At 37.8% G+C, this 17,316-nt stretch overlaps 1 protein-coding gene across 1 annotated transcript in view; it reads left to right on the top strand.

Annotated features, from left to right (window-relative positions):
- LOC124154529 overlaps nt 1-16,036 on the top strand; it is a 32,876-nt gene extending 16,840 nt beyond the window's left edge. Inside the window, exons 2-4 of the mRNA XM_046528327.1 lie at nt 5,179-5,481; nt 8,435-8,583; nt 13,401-16,036. Coding sequence (XP_046384283.1) covers nt 5,179-5,481; nt 8,435-8,583; nt 13,401-14,959 — 2,011 coding nt within the window. The 3' untranslated portion in view covers nt 14,960-16,036. The remainder of the gene's footprint in view (nt 1-5,178; nt 5,482-8,434; nt 8,584-13,400) is intronic.
- The last annotated feature ends 1,280 nt before the right edge of the window (nt 16,037-17,316 follow it).

Genomic DNA, 17,316 nt, shown 5'->3' with positions numbered 1-17,316 from the left:
GACCGTGCGGTGTGCATGAGGCGGCGGTCGTGCAAGCTGCATGTTGGTGATTGCTCACCCCCTGCCAAATAGCCTAGAGGTGGCTCGAAGGGTATTATGTAGATGTACTTGCCTAGCAGATGTGTCAATTGTTTTTCAAAGTATTTTGTGTTCATAGCGACAATCAACACATTCATTGGGTTACAGCCAGAAGTGATTGCATTTACGACAACGGAAACATAGGCAGAGATTTAGCTGATCAGGTTATTACTGCTTACATAAATTGATGACAGTGGCAATTGTTATAAATGAAATTTCTAGTACATGAACGCGTGATTTCAAACTCTGCTGTTCTTCAAAACGAATAACGCCCGAATCATTAAAAATTATTTCGTGGAATCAATTGGTCGTACTTTTTTCACGTATTTTGCACGTGCTGTAAATTGGATGATTAGAAATGGTTACACTCTTTCACATCTGAAGAACCAGTCCAGTTTTGCAGAAGGCGATTATGAAATCTCCTTCCTCCAAGGGAAGAATGTTTGAATAACTTTTAATATATTACGTGGACATCATTGAATTTTGTGCGCACTTAAAATGTAGAGATATAGAGCTACGGTGGATACGTTGTTTTTTTCCCTGTAAGGTAGTATGTCAAAGGGAAATTCCTGAAGCGCGAAATTATTAAAATAGTTGATTTGAAAGGGAAGGATGGTTTAATCACTTCATACATATTACGTGCACACAAATGAAATTTCGCATGTAAATTTAATTTGAATAGATTTTAGTTCGATGGATTTTTCGTGTTTTTCCAAGCGATGGATAATAGGGTTGTTTTCTTCATCAAAGAAAACGAAAGGCGTTGATAGCGATTATTAACCCACCAGTAGTGGATTCATAATATACAAATTATCTGGTTTTAGACATCCCAGTTTAGACGAATGTTAATGGACAATTTTCACCTCATTTGAAAAATGCCAGATTGGCGTCCATGCGATGATACTCCAAGGTACCTCACAGGGACATAGATGGTATACGAGTAGTCAGGAGTTTTACATCGTCTGAGATTACCAAGGCATTCGTGTGGCACAGAGCTCAAGGAAACTTAGGCTCTTAAGTAAAGGCTATTAGTAATCACCTATTAAAATTGCCTAAGGTCGGAAAGTTTCCTTCATTTGAAATGGTATCTATAATCCTCATTAAAGCCGAGCGCTATCTACGAGCAGAATACTCTGCTACCTGCAAGCAGGCCTGCATCGTATCGGCGCTCATAGCCTCGTACCAAGGTGGCCTCACACGTCGCCAGTCGGAACATGAATGATGTCACAAGGGCTTTTCCCAGCATTCATGCTTAGCCGTCGCGTTTTCGCGCGCTTTAAATTTTTCACTTTTCATTCAACCTCGAAAAATAGATGTCATTTAAAAATCAGAAAGCGTGAAATTTGTCGTCCAAGAGACTCAATTGCTCAAATCAACTTGCAGGAGAGCAGGCAGATAAGACAGCTAGCAGGCAGTTAAGTACCCAGCTACTAGGTAGCACGTGGCTTAAATTATTGAGTTGAGGAATTGAGTCTTTTACCCCGTTTTTCAAAAATTTTCTACCCTGGTTTTGGAACCCCTCACCTCGGAATGAAAATCCTGGCAACCCCACTGATGCACACAGCCTGAAATTTATTTTGGGGAAGTCAAACACAATTCAACGGTGATTTTCGGCTCACACTTCATTGTTTTTTCGTCAACTTTTCGCCAAAAACGATTCTGTAACGATGTCCCAGCCACCATGTTGGCCAGACGTGGGACTTTTTCCTATTTCCAAGAATAAAGAGAACCTTAAAGGCCCTTCGTTGTACAAGCATTACATTAGAAGAAATCACTGACAGAGCCAAAGGCTATCCCAAAGATCGAGTTTAAGAGGTGTAGCTAGGATTTGAAGAAGTGCTGACACTAATGTCTAATAATATCACTTTTGAACGAGACAATATTAATGTACACGATTAAAGATTTTTTAACGAAATTTTGTGAAAAACTCAACAAAACCTTTGAGAATACACTCGAAGAATGGAGTCTTTCCATCATCTACTTGTATATCAAATTTGAAAATTTCACTTCAGTATTTTCTGAGGTGCAAATTTTTATGCTTGAGACACGGGAAATGCTGAGAATTTAGCGGTAAAAGACACTTTGTCTCATCCACAATATATTCCCTTATGGAGCCCTTCCACCACGTACAAGCTTCAAGTTTCAATTTATTGTTGACAAGGGTTTTACTCTGCATAACCATCCCGAAAACCCTTATTTGAAAGAATAATGGAAAATGAGTCAAAAAACTTTGTTAAGTTCACTTATGATGCTTAAAAGGCACAACTTGGATTTCATAGCATGGATGAATCTTCACGTAACTATGCTTTGAAACGATCGTTTCTATTGAACATCATGATTAACCCTTAGATGCACGCTAAGCGGGGATTTTGCCGCATTTTTCAAAAATTCGAAATAGGTCGTTTACTATGCATGGATCACTGGTGGCACACTTTGGTATTCTATTTCTGTACCGTTCCCTCTACCAAGAACATATGTTTGCGTCAATGTGACGACCAACTATTGCGTTAGAATCGTACTAAGTAAGAACGTAATTTCGGGTGATTTGCCGCTAGATGGCGTTCATACGATACTAAGGAACTTCTGATAATCTGTCGCTACCGTGGAACCTTGGAAGCATCATTTTTTTGCAATACTATGTTCATATGTTGTCTCGATCTTATTGTATTTTTTGTAAGCATTTGCATTATTATTTTGTTATTATTATTATTTTTATAATTTATCTCAACCTCAAACCACCTGTCGTAATTGAAAATGTTCATCTTCATACTCAAATATGCATTGCATTGGTGTAAAAATGCGTTATTTATACTTTGCTAATGACCGAAAAATAAGTTATGCACGTTTATTGTAATGTATTATGCATTTGAGTTTGAAGGCGAAGAGTCGGCACTTGGTGTATCTACCTGCGGGAAAAGAACATAATGCTGCAAAGGCATTATAACAAGATTCAGGAATCGTAACCTCCTCATGGACGTAAATTGTGTTATAATTTTATTGAACTGTAAACAAATTGAGTCGGTGGTGACTAATGAAGAGTATATGATATTCCAAGGTCAGAACTTATTTATCACACTGATGAGTTCTAACGAGTGCTTCAAAAGCTTGATAATGAAGATGGGAGGGAAGGGCAGGTCAACCACGATATGGAGAATATTTTTTTGATTTTTCACATGAAAGTGAAGGGGAGGAAGAATGCTTTTGGAGACGCAATACATTCCAGCGACAGTTAGCAGTCTGATAATAATAATATTGTTAGCCACCCACATAATTTCAATATTTATCTAGATCAACAGAAAATTCTGAAACGTTTTGGCTGAACTCTCAGATACAATTTGCTGACACCAAAATAAAAGCTAAAGACATTGTTCGTGTTTCTCCAGGACCAACATCATTTCCTAAGAATGCCGCAACCGAACTCGAATTGTTGCCGAAAACGATTTTAATGAACGTAACTGGAAAAAATGAAGAGAATACCAACTTGTATATTGAAGGAAAACTGACATCTCATGTTTACTTGAGAATCAGAGATTGCATCACTACTTCTCGTGTGGAAATAATATATTTGTTTGGAATTAAATACACTCTCTCTGCAAATAAAAGTTGCAAGGAAGATGCTAGAAGAGCTTGTAAAACATATGGAACAGGGCTGATGATTTGCAGAACAGAGTTCGGGATAGCAACGGGAATACGGAAATTCTAATGGGAAAATAACAGCAAAATTTACTATTCAAGTCTTGATTTAGCCATGTATTTACTAGAAAATGGTCTAACTTTCTTAGGTACCGGGAAAAAAACCTTAAATCCTCAGAGAGTTTCTACCCTGCAAAATTCGATAGGATAGAACTTCATTTCTTGGTTTCCAGGATACCTGCACTCTTATTTCGTACTGCACTAAAAGTAACATATTTGAAATTCTACTTTCTACGTTGCCTGCAAAGAGGACATCGATCTTGAAACTTCGAAACCTGAAATGATCCTAAACTACAACTCTACTAAGGGAGGTGTCGATTCTGTGGACTAGATGTGCGTAAATTACTCCCCTTCAAGACGAACACGAAGGTGGCCTCAATCACAATTTTTTTACATGGCTATTTTTAGCGACCACGTGATTTTTGTAGCTAATAGTATTGAAAAAAATCCATCGAAGACCAAGAATGGAGTTCATGTATGCTCTCGCGTTTAGCCTTGTAGATGAACTTCGGAAGTCCAGGGTGAAAAAATGTAATCTTCCATCAGACATAAAGGCTTTTCTAGCAATGACACTTGGGAAAATTCCTGAAGTATCTGCTTCTACATGTGAACCTCAATGTAGGGCGGGTCTTTGTTTTACACGTGGAAAATATAAAAATTATAAGACGGCAAATATACGAATGTTTTCGATTTATATGCAATAATCATTCCACTTGCGTCAAGAAAACGTCACGAATGTCATGACAGAGACAGTGATGGTCAATAAAGAAGAAAAAATTAATTTTATTTAAAAATTTTGTTATTTTTACAATTTTAATGATTGCATTAACGATTTGGCATATCTATTTCCTTTTTTGTTTGTGTTTTTTTTCTTGATAGTGTCTAGATTATCGTCTGCAATTCCTTTAGAAAAATTAGTCGAAGTATTTTTAAAGAAATTTGCATATAATTATGCAATATTTTTGTTTATTAATGAATGGGAAAAATATTTAAAGTGCTTTTATTTATTAGGAGTTACCCAAATATGTTAAAACACCCTCAAATTTGAATGCATATTTGGGAAAATCAAAAATGTAAAAGTGCGGCAAAAAAGCCGCAAGCGTGCACTGGCGCTATAATTGCAGGTGCAAGCATCTAAGGGTTAAACCGCTCAAAGTGATTTTATTTTAATATACATAGCGGAAAGGTGTCACACAGTGAAGTTATCGGTAAAATTGTGATAGCTTAAGCTTAAAACGAGTGATTTTTGTGAATAAAAGACAAAACACGACCAGGCCGGGGGGAGTGATTCATATATCTGTGCCTTAGTATGGGGTGATCTCTACCCTTACCTATGTAAATCCTATGGTAATCACTTTCTGAGTGAATGAATGTCAGCGGTAATATTTTCTCTCTTCCCGCTTTCAGGATAATGCAGTGGGGCGACAGTGATATGCCTCGTCTTATGCATCCACAACATCGTCTGATATGCCTCTTCTTATACATATACTACATTGTCATCCTACCGTGCGTCATGCTCTACTTCTTCAACTCCTTCACATCTGATCTCCCGTGGGCCACGTGCGGAAACTGGTGGAACACACCGACTTGCTACCAACATGGAGAGAACTCATCTACGAGCTTCGAATTTCCGAAAAATACATCTGAGTGTGAAGTCATAGATGCAGTATCAAATCTGCAGCGGAAGGATACTGTGATTGAATATTGGGAGTGAGTAATCAGCTTCTTTGTTTTTTAAAAAATAAGTGGTGCCATTGATGAAAATGAAAATGTCCGAAGATCGGAAAATCGGAATGCCAGTTGGATATAATAATTATCTCCGAAACTGGTTTATCGATTGACTTCGGTAGTCATCTGCGAGGATTGCAGTGTCTAGTATTTTTTTCCGGCGAACAATATCAGTGAATATTTCTCGGGTCTCACACCCAGTAAGGTCCTCCATTCAGGTTCAGGCATCTGATGGTTTTGGATTTCTGAATGCCTGATGACGATGTGCGAGTTGCACATAGAAACGTCTGAAGGAGATATGGAGCACCTTATCGGTGTGAAACCAGAGAAATCTTCACTGCGGAGAGGGTAATAGGTGTTAAGTGGGTAGGTTCACTGATGCGTCATACAAAAGAAATACCTTTAAGGTATGCAATTAGAATAGGGTTTTATACATGGCTGACATCGATCGAGACTGTAAAGTAAACTTAGAGCACACAGAATGTAGATACATATTCCTGATATCTTTCCTTGATAATTTTTCCAGCCTTTTAGCCAACTACAGCGCCATTTGCATTTGACTGGGGTGATTTAATCTCAAGTACACACTACGTGAAGAGTTCTTGGGATCGCCACCGGGTCAGGAACTGCATACTGCCCAAGGTGATAGAAACTATTACCTTGTGCAGTACGCAGTTCCTTTATCGCCTTGCGCACTGCCAACGTTTCGATGTCCAACCTGGCTGTCGTCCTCAGGGCTATGAATCTCGAGTGAAAATTTTTCCCTGATTATACAGTTACTCCTAAGTAGTTCAATACCCTCACTCGGCCAATCAGTGGCGCAGCAAGGGGAGGGTTTGGGAGATAAACCCCCACCCCTCAGAGCTCAAAGAAGTTTTTAAGTTTGATCCATTTTGCTTAGTTGGATTGATATAACTAATAGAATAGTTGATTTATATGATCTTGTTTTTTCTCGGCGAATATTTCTTATAAATATTTCTCGGGTTTCTAGCCGAGTGAGAATTTTTTGGCCTAACGTTTAACCGTTAATCAAAAAGATAACGGACAGAAGGCGACAACAATGCCCCCCGGTTTGAACGGCTATATAAGCGCAGGAAGGCAGGCCTGCAGCACATTCATTCTCTGAGGACGATGGAAGAGTGTTCCGTCGAAACGTTTGACCAAAAAATTCTCACTCGGCTAGAAACCCGAGAAATATTTATAAGAATAGTTGCTTGTTTGAGGCGTAACTTGGTGAAAGCGATTCATAATTAAATGAAAAAGAACTTTGTGCTTTCACATTAATATTTATTCACGACCATGATGTCAACGTTAGACGTCATCATTAGGTGAACTCTACAGAGACCCATCACATCCTTTTATACCAGGCTAGGAGGGGTAGGGAGGAAGGTAACTAGGTTGGACGTTATAGTTACCTTCCTTCCTACCCCCCTAGCCTGGTATAAAAGGATGTGATGGACCTCTGTAGAGTTCACCTGAAAATGACGTCTAACGTTGAAACCATGGTCGTGAATAAATATTAATGTGAAAGCACAAAGTTCTTCTTTTCAATTTAATTGTATAGTGTAAGGATTAATAAAATATCCCTCAGAAAGCCTTAAAACTCACCATTTTGAACAGTTTATTTTAAAATTCCGCAAATTATTAATCTCGCACCTACCGCTTATCCTGGTGGGTATTCCATATCCCCACACACCCCGGTATTACTTGCACCTAAACCCCCCCCTCCAGCCTTAATTCCTAGCTGCGCCCCTGCGACCAATAGCCCTGAGGACGATCGCCGGGTCGGACATAGAAACTTCGGCAGTAATGCAGTTTCTGACCCGGTGGCGATATTGAGAACATTTCACGAAGTCAATTTGTCGGGAAAGCAATGAATCTTTCTCCATTCGTTCCCTAATATCTCCAAAAGGAACATGCCAACTTGAAAGTCATTTTTTTATTGTAATTCTTATGATATTACGAGCATTGTTTAAATATTTGTCAAAAAGGCGTAAATTCCCATAATTCTGTCGGCGTCAAAATGATGTATGATGAACATTTTTTATTTTCTATCATGTATTTTCGTTGCGTGCATGAAGATAAACAACTCCGTAAATTTTCACAGAATTTTTACCGCCACGATGCTCGAGTTCTCGAGTACTAAAGTATTAGTCGGACAAATCTCAATTTATATTTGCGAGAGTTGAACTTTAAAAATTTAAATAAAAAAAATAAAAAATATCACTCGCTATACAACGGAGTGGACTGAATAAATCTCAAAAATTTCGAGTGAAAAATGTTTCACCAGTTGTTCCGGAACATGGGTTCAATTTTATGGCAGAAGTTTAACTCAAAATCGATGTTGAGAGTTAAAAATTAAAAGGAGAACTTAAGAACTCTTTCAATCAATACTTTGATACGGAAGAACAGGAATACTTGAGACTTGAAGTATAAACTGTATGTTTAAATCCCTTTCAACGCTCTTCGGCATTCACAATATAGGAGCCTGGTAATAGACACTCGTATTTTTGAAATGTTTACAGCTGAAGTCCAAAATTTTATGATCACTTTTCTCAAAAGAGTCCCAAGTCGTGTAGGTAAAAGGTTTAGGTTCATTGCATTGTTTGCTATGTCATCCATTTTCTAAGGGATTCATGCTCCCTTTGCCAACAAAACTTTATTGCTGAATCAATTTGACTTAAATCATTTTTGTGCCAATATCATTTTGTGTCTTTGTATTGTTTTTAGCCAAGATGTATGTAATGATAAGTTGCAAAGTATATTTAACCAGTTTGTAACCAAGTTACTATAACCTAGTGTTTTGTGCCCCAATTGAAATGGCCGAATCTAATCTACAATTTATGCTATAATGAATAGATGAATTAGTGCATTTTTAGCAAAAGCATTGCCTCGAGTTCATGCGTGATAATATCTAAAATCTTTTACCATTCAGGAGCATACTTCATGGCATTAGCATTGGAATGGATGGTGTTGGAGGAATGCAATGGGAGTTAGCGGGGATTCTATTTCTCTCATGCCTTTTGGTGTGCTCCTGCATCTGGAAGGCCATCAAATCATCTGGAAAAGTAGCATATTTTACAGGTATGTAAGAATATTTCTTTTCTCTTTAGAGTTAAGCAATGAATGCATGATTTCTCTTTCCCCAAGTTGCCATCAAATAGCACTTTCCGAAGCCAGTAACTTTTCATTGGTGGAGGAAATGTACGCCATTGGGTGTCTGAATGCGACGACTACGAGAATTGAGGAAAATGCTCAGCAGTCTTAGCGCGTTAGCAACGTCGAGAGAACTTGTTGCATCACTGCATATAAATGTATAATAAATTAATAGTTATAATTTCAATGGGTATAACATTATGATGATTTAAGAGGTTGACGAGATCGCAGTCTCTATGCATACTTTCTCAAGTTCTCATATACAGCATAGTGTACTCTTTTTATCCCAACATCTCCCATTCTAGGGCCTCGAACATTTAAGTTTCGTCTTTCCGTCTTTTAATGTCTCTTTAAAATCCATCCAGCCGCTTTTCGTTGCAATTTCCTTAAGTTTCTTATCTGCTCTTGTTTGAATCCGATACAATTGCACCATACTCTAATATCGGGTAAGCCAGGGTTTTTTCCATCTCCTCAGCGGTTCTGCTGCTTCCTTTCATACTCCTCATTACCTAATGCGAGGTTTTGAAAGCATTTTCAGTGATGCTCTCCACGTAAAACCCTTACTCTAAGCTCTTAGTCAGGTAGACACCTAAATATTCGCAGCTGTCATATTTGAGAATAAAATTACCTGAGAACATGCATATCTTATTTTCGGTGTTCATTTGATTACTAACAGATGAAATATTAGTCGCATGGGATTATTTTCTGAATATGTTCCTTTGTCTCCCGTCTTATACCCTTATTTCGATGGCTAGATTTGAAGTCACCGATTTCGTCACAGCAAAAGAATGAATTGAAAGAATTCTACTTTGCTTTTTTGTCATCTTTTACACATCATATGACTTGCTACTAACCTTTTCACGTCACCAAAATGTTAAAAACATGTTTCCGATAAATTTTGACCGATGATATTCGTTGATTTATTTTGGATCTTTTATAATCATATTTTACTTATTCAGTAATTCCTATAAGACGATCTATAGTTTCACAATTGATTTATCACGTGATTTATATCATACTCTTGAAGACTGCATGTTAAAATCACATTTTATATCTATAAAACTTGCTCAGAGAAGTATATGTTTTTCTTTTATATATCCTAGAATATCATCCTCATCCATCCTACTGACTACTTCCAATTATCTTCACTGATAATTTATTACCTGCATAATCTCTCCAGTCTCTGCATAATCTCTCATCAGTATTAACATGGTATCACCCGTCATTCTTGTTGTTTAGATCCTTAGAAATCATTCACTTGAGCGTGACGTAGATTCCCCGCAGAGCTCTTCTGGAGGAGTCAGGAGTAATCATTCACTTGTATGAACAAACATGTTAAGTTCTACTACCAGGGCTCGCACATTCTGTACGACTATCTAAATAATGTCATCTTCGACTAGCAAAATAGCTGGTGAGGCCAGATATTCACTACCATCTGAGTACCACCACATGCAGAAAATGGTGAAAGTTTAGAAACAAATGACAATCTTTTGTAAGGAAGTAAAAAATGACAATTTATTGATATCAAAATTCATTGTTTGAGGCGTGAAATTGGTCCATGTTAGCTGAAGCTGTACTCTCCGTAATATGCATGACTATATTGTTGCGCTCTCAGAACATTATTGGACGGCTCCAGCCAACTTTAAATCAGCTTTTTCTCAGACATGGTAAATCTTACAGAAAAAAAGGATAATGACAATTTTGAAGACTACAATTTTGGTCTGATCAATTTTTATTGTAAAACTAACAGTTTGGCCAAAAAATTTATATAACTCATTTTTGTGACCTTTGACCTTTAATTAAATATTTTGCACGCACGGGATTCATGGGGACTTTCCTGTTAATTTTTAGCCAGTTGGGGATTTATGTGAAGGTGCCCCTATTTTTTGGGATAATTTGACCGGGCTTAAATGTTCACTAAAAATAATTTATAAGGCAAATCAACGTCTGTCGGGTCAGATAGATAGCAATGATAATATTTTTGTAGACAAACTCCTCTGAAACGGCTGGATCGATTCCTATTAAATTTTAGTGTGTATGTTCAGTAGGACTGAGAATAGGCTGTAAACTATTTTTAATTATAGCTCCTAAAGGCCCATTGGGCCCTGGAGTGGGCCCTGTATGGTTACATTAGAAATACATGTAAAGTTGGTTTTTAATGCCTACAGACCTTTTTTTCTTTTGCATATTTGAATTAGTAACAATGCTCACATTTAGTTCAAACACATACAATTTGAATAAAAATAAATGCACATTCTTAATCTAAGATCGATTTTTATTTATTTATTTATTTATTTATTTCCATTACCCCATAAACAGCACATTTACGGCCTTTACAATGGGTAATTAACAATTAACAATGAAGGACATTCACACACGCCCATGCCCTGGATAAGGGTAACTTACCCAGGCGGGACTCGAACCCGCGACCTTCGGTTTGGCAGTCGAGGACTTTACCCCGCCGCCACTGAGGCCGGCAAATTTTCGTTTCCCACGTACTTTACGGTGAAGTTTGTTAATAAAAATGCTGAAATTTTAGCGTTATTGGATTACAGTCCCCTTTACGACCGCCGGGATTGTTTATATACTCACAACGAAGGCATACGATGGATCCTTGAAAGGTGAAAAATGTCGGAAAGGATGATGCTAAGGGATGGACAAGTGAAGAGAATTATACCTGGAGGGGAAACATGGTAGGTGATGACGCTAAGCCACGGAGGTTCTTTAGAACTTAAATTCATCCGGTAGGAAGCGTTGTCTCATTCAGGCGAGTCCGTTCGTTTGCGGGTGATGGGCGCTAGTGAATGTACTGATTACCCCCATACTCTTGAGAATAATAGTCACTACTTCGGACTGAAAAACCTTCCCTCTGTGAGACAAAATTGATACCGGACACCCATGCCGACAAATTATTTGTTTTAATATAAAACGAAAGACTTGTGGTGCCGTTCCGTTAGATAAGGCTCTAGTTCCCGCGTAGCGAGTCGCGCAGTCGGTTGCTACGACAACCTTTTTTTACCGGTAAAACTTCACCTAAAAGAACTAAGGAACTCTATTCCTATTTTTTCAAATGGTTTTCCAGGCTTGATCGGTTGGAGGAAGCCTCTAGGCTTCACGTGGGGACCCTTTCTGCTCTGACAATCAGCACAACTACGCACATAGTTAAGGACTTCATCCATACCCAATAGTGACGGGTTTTCAATTTATCATAAGTGCGGGCGAATCCTAAACGTCCTGAGAGAGTCGCCCTGGTGGGAAAAGAATACTTCCCTTTTTAATAGCAGAGAATCACAGTTAAATAGTCTTTTCCGACTAACTGCATGCTTTTTTTCTTCCATATTTCTAACCTTGCATGGATTTAATTCAAGTATAAATAACCATCGACAAGTTTTGTCTTTGAATAAATATGCGCACATATTTTTCTAATATGCATACTATTTATACGACCGTGCTGTGTGCAGGTGGCGGTCGTATTGCAAACTGCATGTTGGTCATTGGTCACCCCCTGCCAAACAAACTAGAGGTGGCTCGCAAGGAATTATGAAGATGCACTTACCTAGCATATTTGTCCATTGCTTTTTCAATGGATATTGCGCACATTGTGACAGTTAACACATTAATTGGGTCGCACCGAGGGAAGATTTAATTTACGACAACGGAAAAATAGGCAGAGATTTTGTTGATCAGTTTATTGCTGTTTACATAAATTTATGAAAGTGACAATTATTATAAATGAAATCCTAGTACATGGACGCTTGATTTCGAACTCTGCTGTTCTTCAGAACGTATAATTATACGTCCGTATTATTAAAAATTATTTCGTGGAATCAAATGCTCGTACTTTTATCGCATGTTTTGCAAGCGCTATACTTTCTTGCGCATCTGTAGAAACAGTCAAGTTTTGAAGAATGTGATTGAATGAAATCTCCTGCCTTCAAGGGAATAATGTTTGAATAACGTTTAATATATTACGTTGTTATCATTGAATTTTGTGCGCACTTAAAATGTAGATATATAGAGCTACGTTGGAAACATTGTTTTTTTTTCAGCAAGGTAGTACGTCAAAGGGAAATTCCTGAAGCGTGAAATTATTAAATTAGTTGATTTGAAAGGGAAGGATAGTTTAATCACTTCTTATATATTAAGTTCACACAAATGAAATGTCACATGTAAATTTAATTAGAATAGATTTTATTTCGATGGATTTTTCGTGTTTTTCCACGCGAAGGATAACTACTCAATGATAGTTTTCAAGCATGAGTGTATTTAAATTACTATTAATTTCCACAAGAGTACTTTGCTTTAAAATGTCAACACACACCGTGCTTATCAATGAAGTTTGGTGTGTAATTATGATGCAAAAATTCTTACCACACAGGAAATTTCGTGTTTCCATGGGTAAGTTCTATACAAAATTCACTAACTCTTGCCATAAGTTCTATGCCAAGTTCCCTTCCGATTTTAATATAATAAATGAGTTTTTTTGAACTTGAACTCAAATCGTGAGATTATAAAAAATCTTTATCACCCCTACCAGAAGAATGGTGGAATAACTGGTAACATATTGCATGCTCATCAAAGAATTTTCAGGTGTAATCATAGCTTAGAGCGTTCTTAGCCCCCCTGAATGAGCTGCAGGCATTTGAATATCACTAATTCAGAAATTCCAAAGGGATCTTAAAGAAGGTACATTCCGAATGCCAAGTAAAAGTTTTCATAATTTGTATTATTTTCTGCCTTTTCAGGTGAGAATTTGGGAGTCCTAGATAGTAAATGCCAGAGGGATATAACGTCGAAAACCCAAAAATCACACTCTAAACAGTGGAAGAAGAGAGAAGAGAAAGCTAGGATGCCTGCTCAAGTTAATAAATCGTCTATCACAAATGATGAATTACACCGCTTGATTAGGGAGGAAGATATCAAAAAAGTCAAAGAGGCTATCGATGGATTGTTACCCGATTCGAAGACAGAGAATAATGAACGAAAGTCCTTCGTGAACTCTGAGGGAAAATCAGCCCTGCACACCGCAGCCTCGGCAAAGAGGTATGAAGTATGCGCATTGCTCACTGTTAGTGGGTTTGAATGTACTAATGAAGAAGAGGAAGAAGAGGTGAAGCGTTTTTTAAGTGATCCAGAATATCGACGTTCCTTGGCAAAGTGGTTCCTTCCCTGTAGTGATTTCATCGATCGGTGTGATTCCAGTGTAGAGAAAATGACAGAAAAAACTTTCCTCCTTCTTAAGGAGGAGTTTATGTCTGACTGCGCTGTCAGAGTAAACGAGTATTTTCATGAAATCAATGAGGTAAAATTTGTACAGGATATCCTCCAGTGTGTTCAATTAAACGCCTTTCTTAGAATTGTACTCGACCCCTATCGTAGCAATATAGGGCGTATATACCCCTTCGTGGAGGGTCATGCCAGGGGGCTTTACAATCTCGAGACAAAAATAATGTATGCGGGTATCATGGAGAGTAGTTCCGAGAAGTTTGAGCTGCCCGATGTTCTCAGCAACCTTATTCATGAACTCGCTCACTGTGCTTTCGCTGATGCCTTTGGAAATGGAGGTTTGCCGTACAGAAAAGGCGACGAAAAAACCCAGGGGACATACGAGAAAGAGATCAATGATATATATTCCAAATGGACAGAGGGAAAGTATGATCCAATCATAGCGAGGGCGTTGAAAACTCATCAACACCCCCCTGTTGCAAAATTTGACGAATTATCACGCCGTGATAAGGAACTAATTATGTATGAATTGATAGTCAGAATTCCGGAAATAATGGTTAAGTACAAACAATCCGGATGGGAGATCTTGAAGGAACAAGTTCCTGCACTGCTGAAGTTTTATATGGACGTTGTTGTTCCAGCTATGAGAAAGCATATAGAAGAGAGACAGAATGATGGAGTAACTGATAGGAGCAAATCGTTGAAGACTCTTTGGCGTGATGACGTCGACATTCTTTGGGCCGAAAATGAAATCAACGCCCCTTTCCAAATTCATGGCAAGAATTTGCGGGTGATGGAGGTGTCCGAGTTTACAACCAAGAACAACAGGAAAATTTGCCTTCCTCCTTCATTTCAAAAAGAGGCGATAAAGATTGTGGATTGGACTAAGTATATGCAGAACGTGAGTGATGTTCTCTCTGCCGTGGACAGACTAGATGTAACCACTTTGATCATTCTGTTGGATTCGCATGAGAATCCGCTTTGCAAAAAGAAGAATGAGCCATGTACTTTTTGGAAATGTCCAGGAAAATGGTTACAAGAGATAGTTGAACGAGTTGTCCTTGTGGTTCCGTCCTAAATATCTCCACTGAGAGCAAACAAGTATAGCATGTTAATATTGTGATGCAATTTTTATTATTATTGTTATTATATAGGCCCATATCAATTTTAGCTTGTTTAAGTAAAATATTAGAAAAATATGTGGCAGATATGCAGTTAAATGTTTTGGATAAAAACAGAGTAGAGTATGAGAATCAATACGGTTTTCAAAAGAAGAAAGGTACAAAGGATGCCTTAGAATATTTTTCAGACTTTTCGAAATGATTTAGATAGGGAAAAGAATGTTATAATATCTTACATTAATTATAAAAAGGCGTTTGATATGGTAGATTACACTGTATTGTTTAAAAAGTTATGCAGTATCGGAGTGAGAAGGTTGTTCCTTGATTTGTTTAAGGATTATTTATTGAACAGAAAGATAGTCGTGAAAGTTCAAAATTTTGTTAGTGACATTATCAGCATGAACATGGGAGAGCCCCAAAGAGGCCAATTTTGTATATAATTTGTGTAAATGATATGTATGAATGCATTAAAAAAATTATAATTTACTTTTGTACTCTGACGACGACATATCTAGTCATGTCAACTTCAAAATTACGGTGAAAAGGAAACTAAAAGAATATCTTAACACGAGGTAGACATTAATTTTGCTAAAGGCAGTTATTTTGTGAAATGGTACTTATATTTTGTGGAGGAAGGTATGTTTCATGTTTTTTGCAATGGATATTGTATTTCTTAAGTGAAAGACATTTTGTTTGTTGTAAAGGAAAATATAATGCTGTTTTAGCAATTAAGAGTTAATTCTATATGCATATTTGTGTTTTATTGCATATATTTGTGGACGCATTCAATGTGTATTCTTTTGGATAAATTTCTGTTCTAATGTTTGGAGCCACTTTGCACTTTGGAGGTCCGGGACCCAATTTGTTAATGCTTTTTGCCTATTGCTGGCACTTCCTGACGAGCCGATTTGGCTCAAGAGGACTTCAGATTGCGAGCTTGCTTGTACATAATAATTATCGTTATTATTAATGTAAATGTTTCCTATCATGGAAAATGTATTATTAAAATTCATAATTATTTTTGAAAAGTTATCCTTGTAACAATAAACTATGTATATTATTATTATTATTATTAAAACATCAAAAATAATATTATTAATATTATTATTATCATCATCATCATCCTTTAATTTTCTTCAGTTTTCACTGAGTTGTTTTAGTGTAATCACATGTAAGCCTTAGAAAACCATCCACCTATAACCACTACCGCATTCAGGTTTGATCCTGAACACAGCCTGACCACAGCACTAATCAGGAATGGCTACGACCGGAAAATGGTCCTCAAAAGGGCCGCTAAGGTCAAGAAGATGCACTCACCACCATCTGAAGAACGCCAGGCCACAGAGGAGGGAATTGACCAAACCTGCGGCACGGCTTACAATTCCATTCATAGCGGGAGTGTCAGAATGTATTGCTAGGATACTAAGGAAGCATGGCGTGGTTACAAGGTTCAATTGCGTGACCAAGATACAAAACATTGTACCTGGACCAAAAGATCGTATCCCGCAGGCACTATGCGAAGGTGTGTACACAGTGTCATGCTCCTGCGGAAAATCATATGCTGGTGAAACATGCCGAGGAATGGCGACAAGGATGAAGGAGCATGCGAAAGCCACTAATAAAAAACAACTGCTTTTTCAGCCATTGCAGAGCATGTTTGGAGTGAGGCGGGCCATAAAATTGATTTCGAAAAAGCGTAGATAGTGGCAAAAGAGAGTCGCTACTACCCAAGGCAAATCAGGGAAGCAATTGAAATTCACAAAACACAAAATATTAACAGGGACAACGGCTACCCAATCAGCAACGTGTGGAAGAGAGTGCTGACCAATCAGCGCACAGGGGGAGATCGGCCAGTGCTATATAAGACGGCAAAATAATGAAAACTTCTCACCTTCGACGTTAAGACGAAAGCTGGATGGCTTTCGAAACTGTTGTCAACCATAAACGACAGAAGCCGCTGGAAATCCCGAAAATTAGCTATCATCGTCAAACAGTTCGATGCTGCACAAATCAATAGTACATGCCGACAATATATAAACACCATAAAATCCAAAAAATGGCACGACCTATGGAACAATCAACACAAGAGCCGTTCTATTAAATAGAAAGGTAGAACTATGGGCCTAGAAGGAATTGCATGGGCGACACATCAATGACCTCAATCAATGTTGATAAAATCTCATCAAACAAATGGTTGTCATTGGGAGAACTTTATGGAGAAACCGAAGGGTTTATGCTTGCAATACAAGACCAGGTTGTCCGCACTAAAAATTACGCGAAGTACATCCTGGGTGATAATAACATAACAGATGAT

Source organism: Ischnura elegans, chromosome 2, assembly GCF_921293095.1.
Source record: "Ischnura elegans chromosome 2, ioIscEleg1.1, whole genome shotgun sequence".
NCBI lineage: Eukaryota > Metazoa > Arthropoda > Insecta > Odonata > Coenagrionidae > Ischnura > Ischnura elegans.
This window is presented reverse-complemented; position numbering and strand designations above follow the sequence as displayed.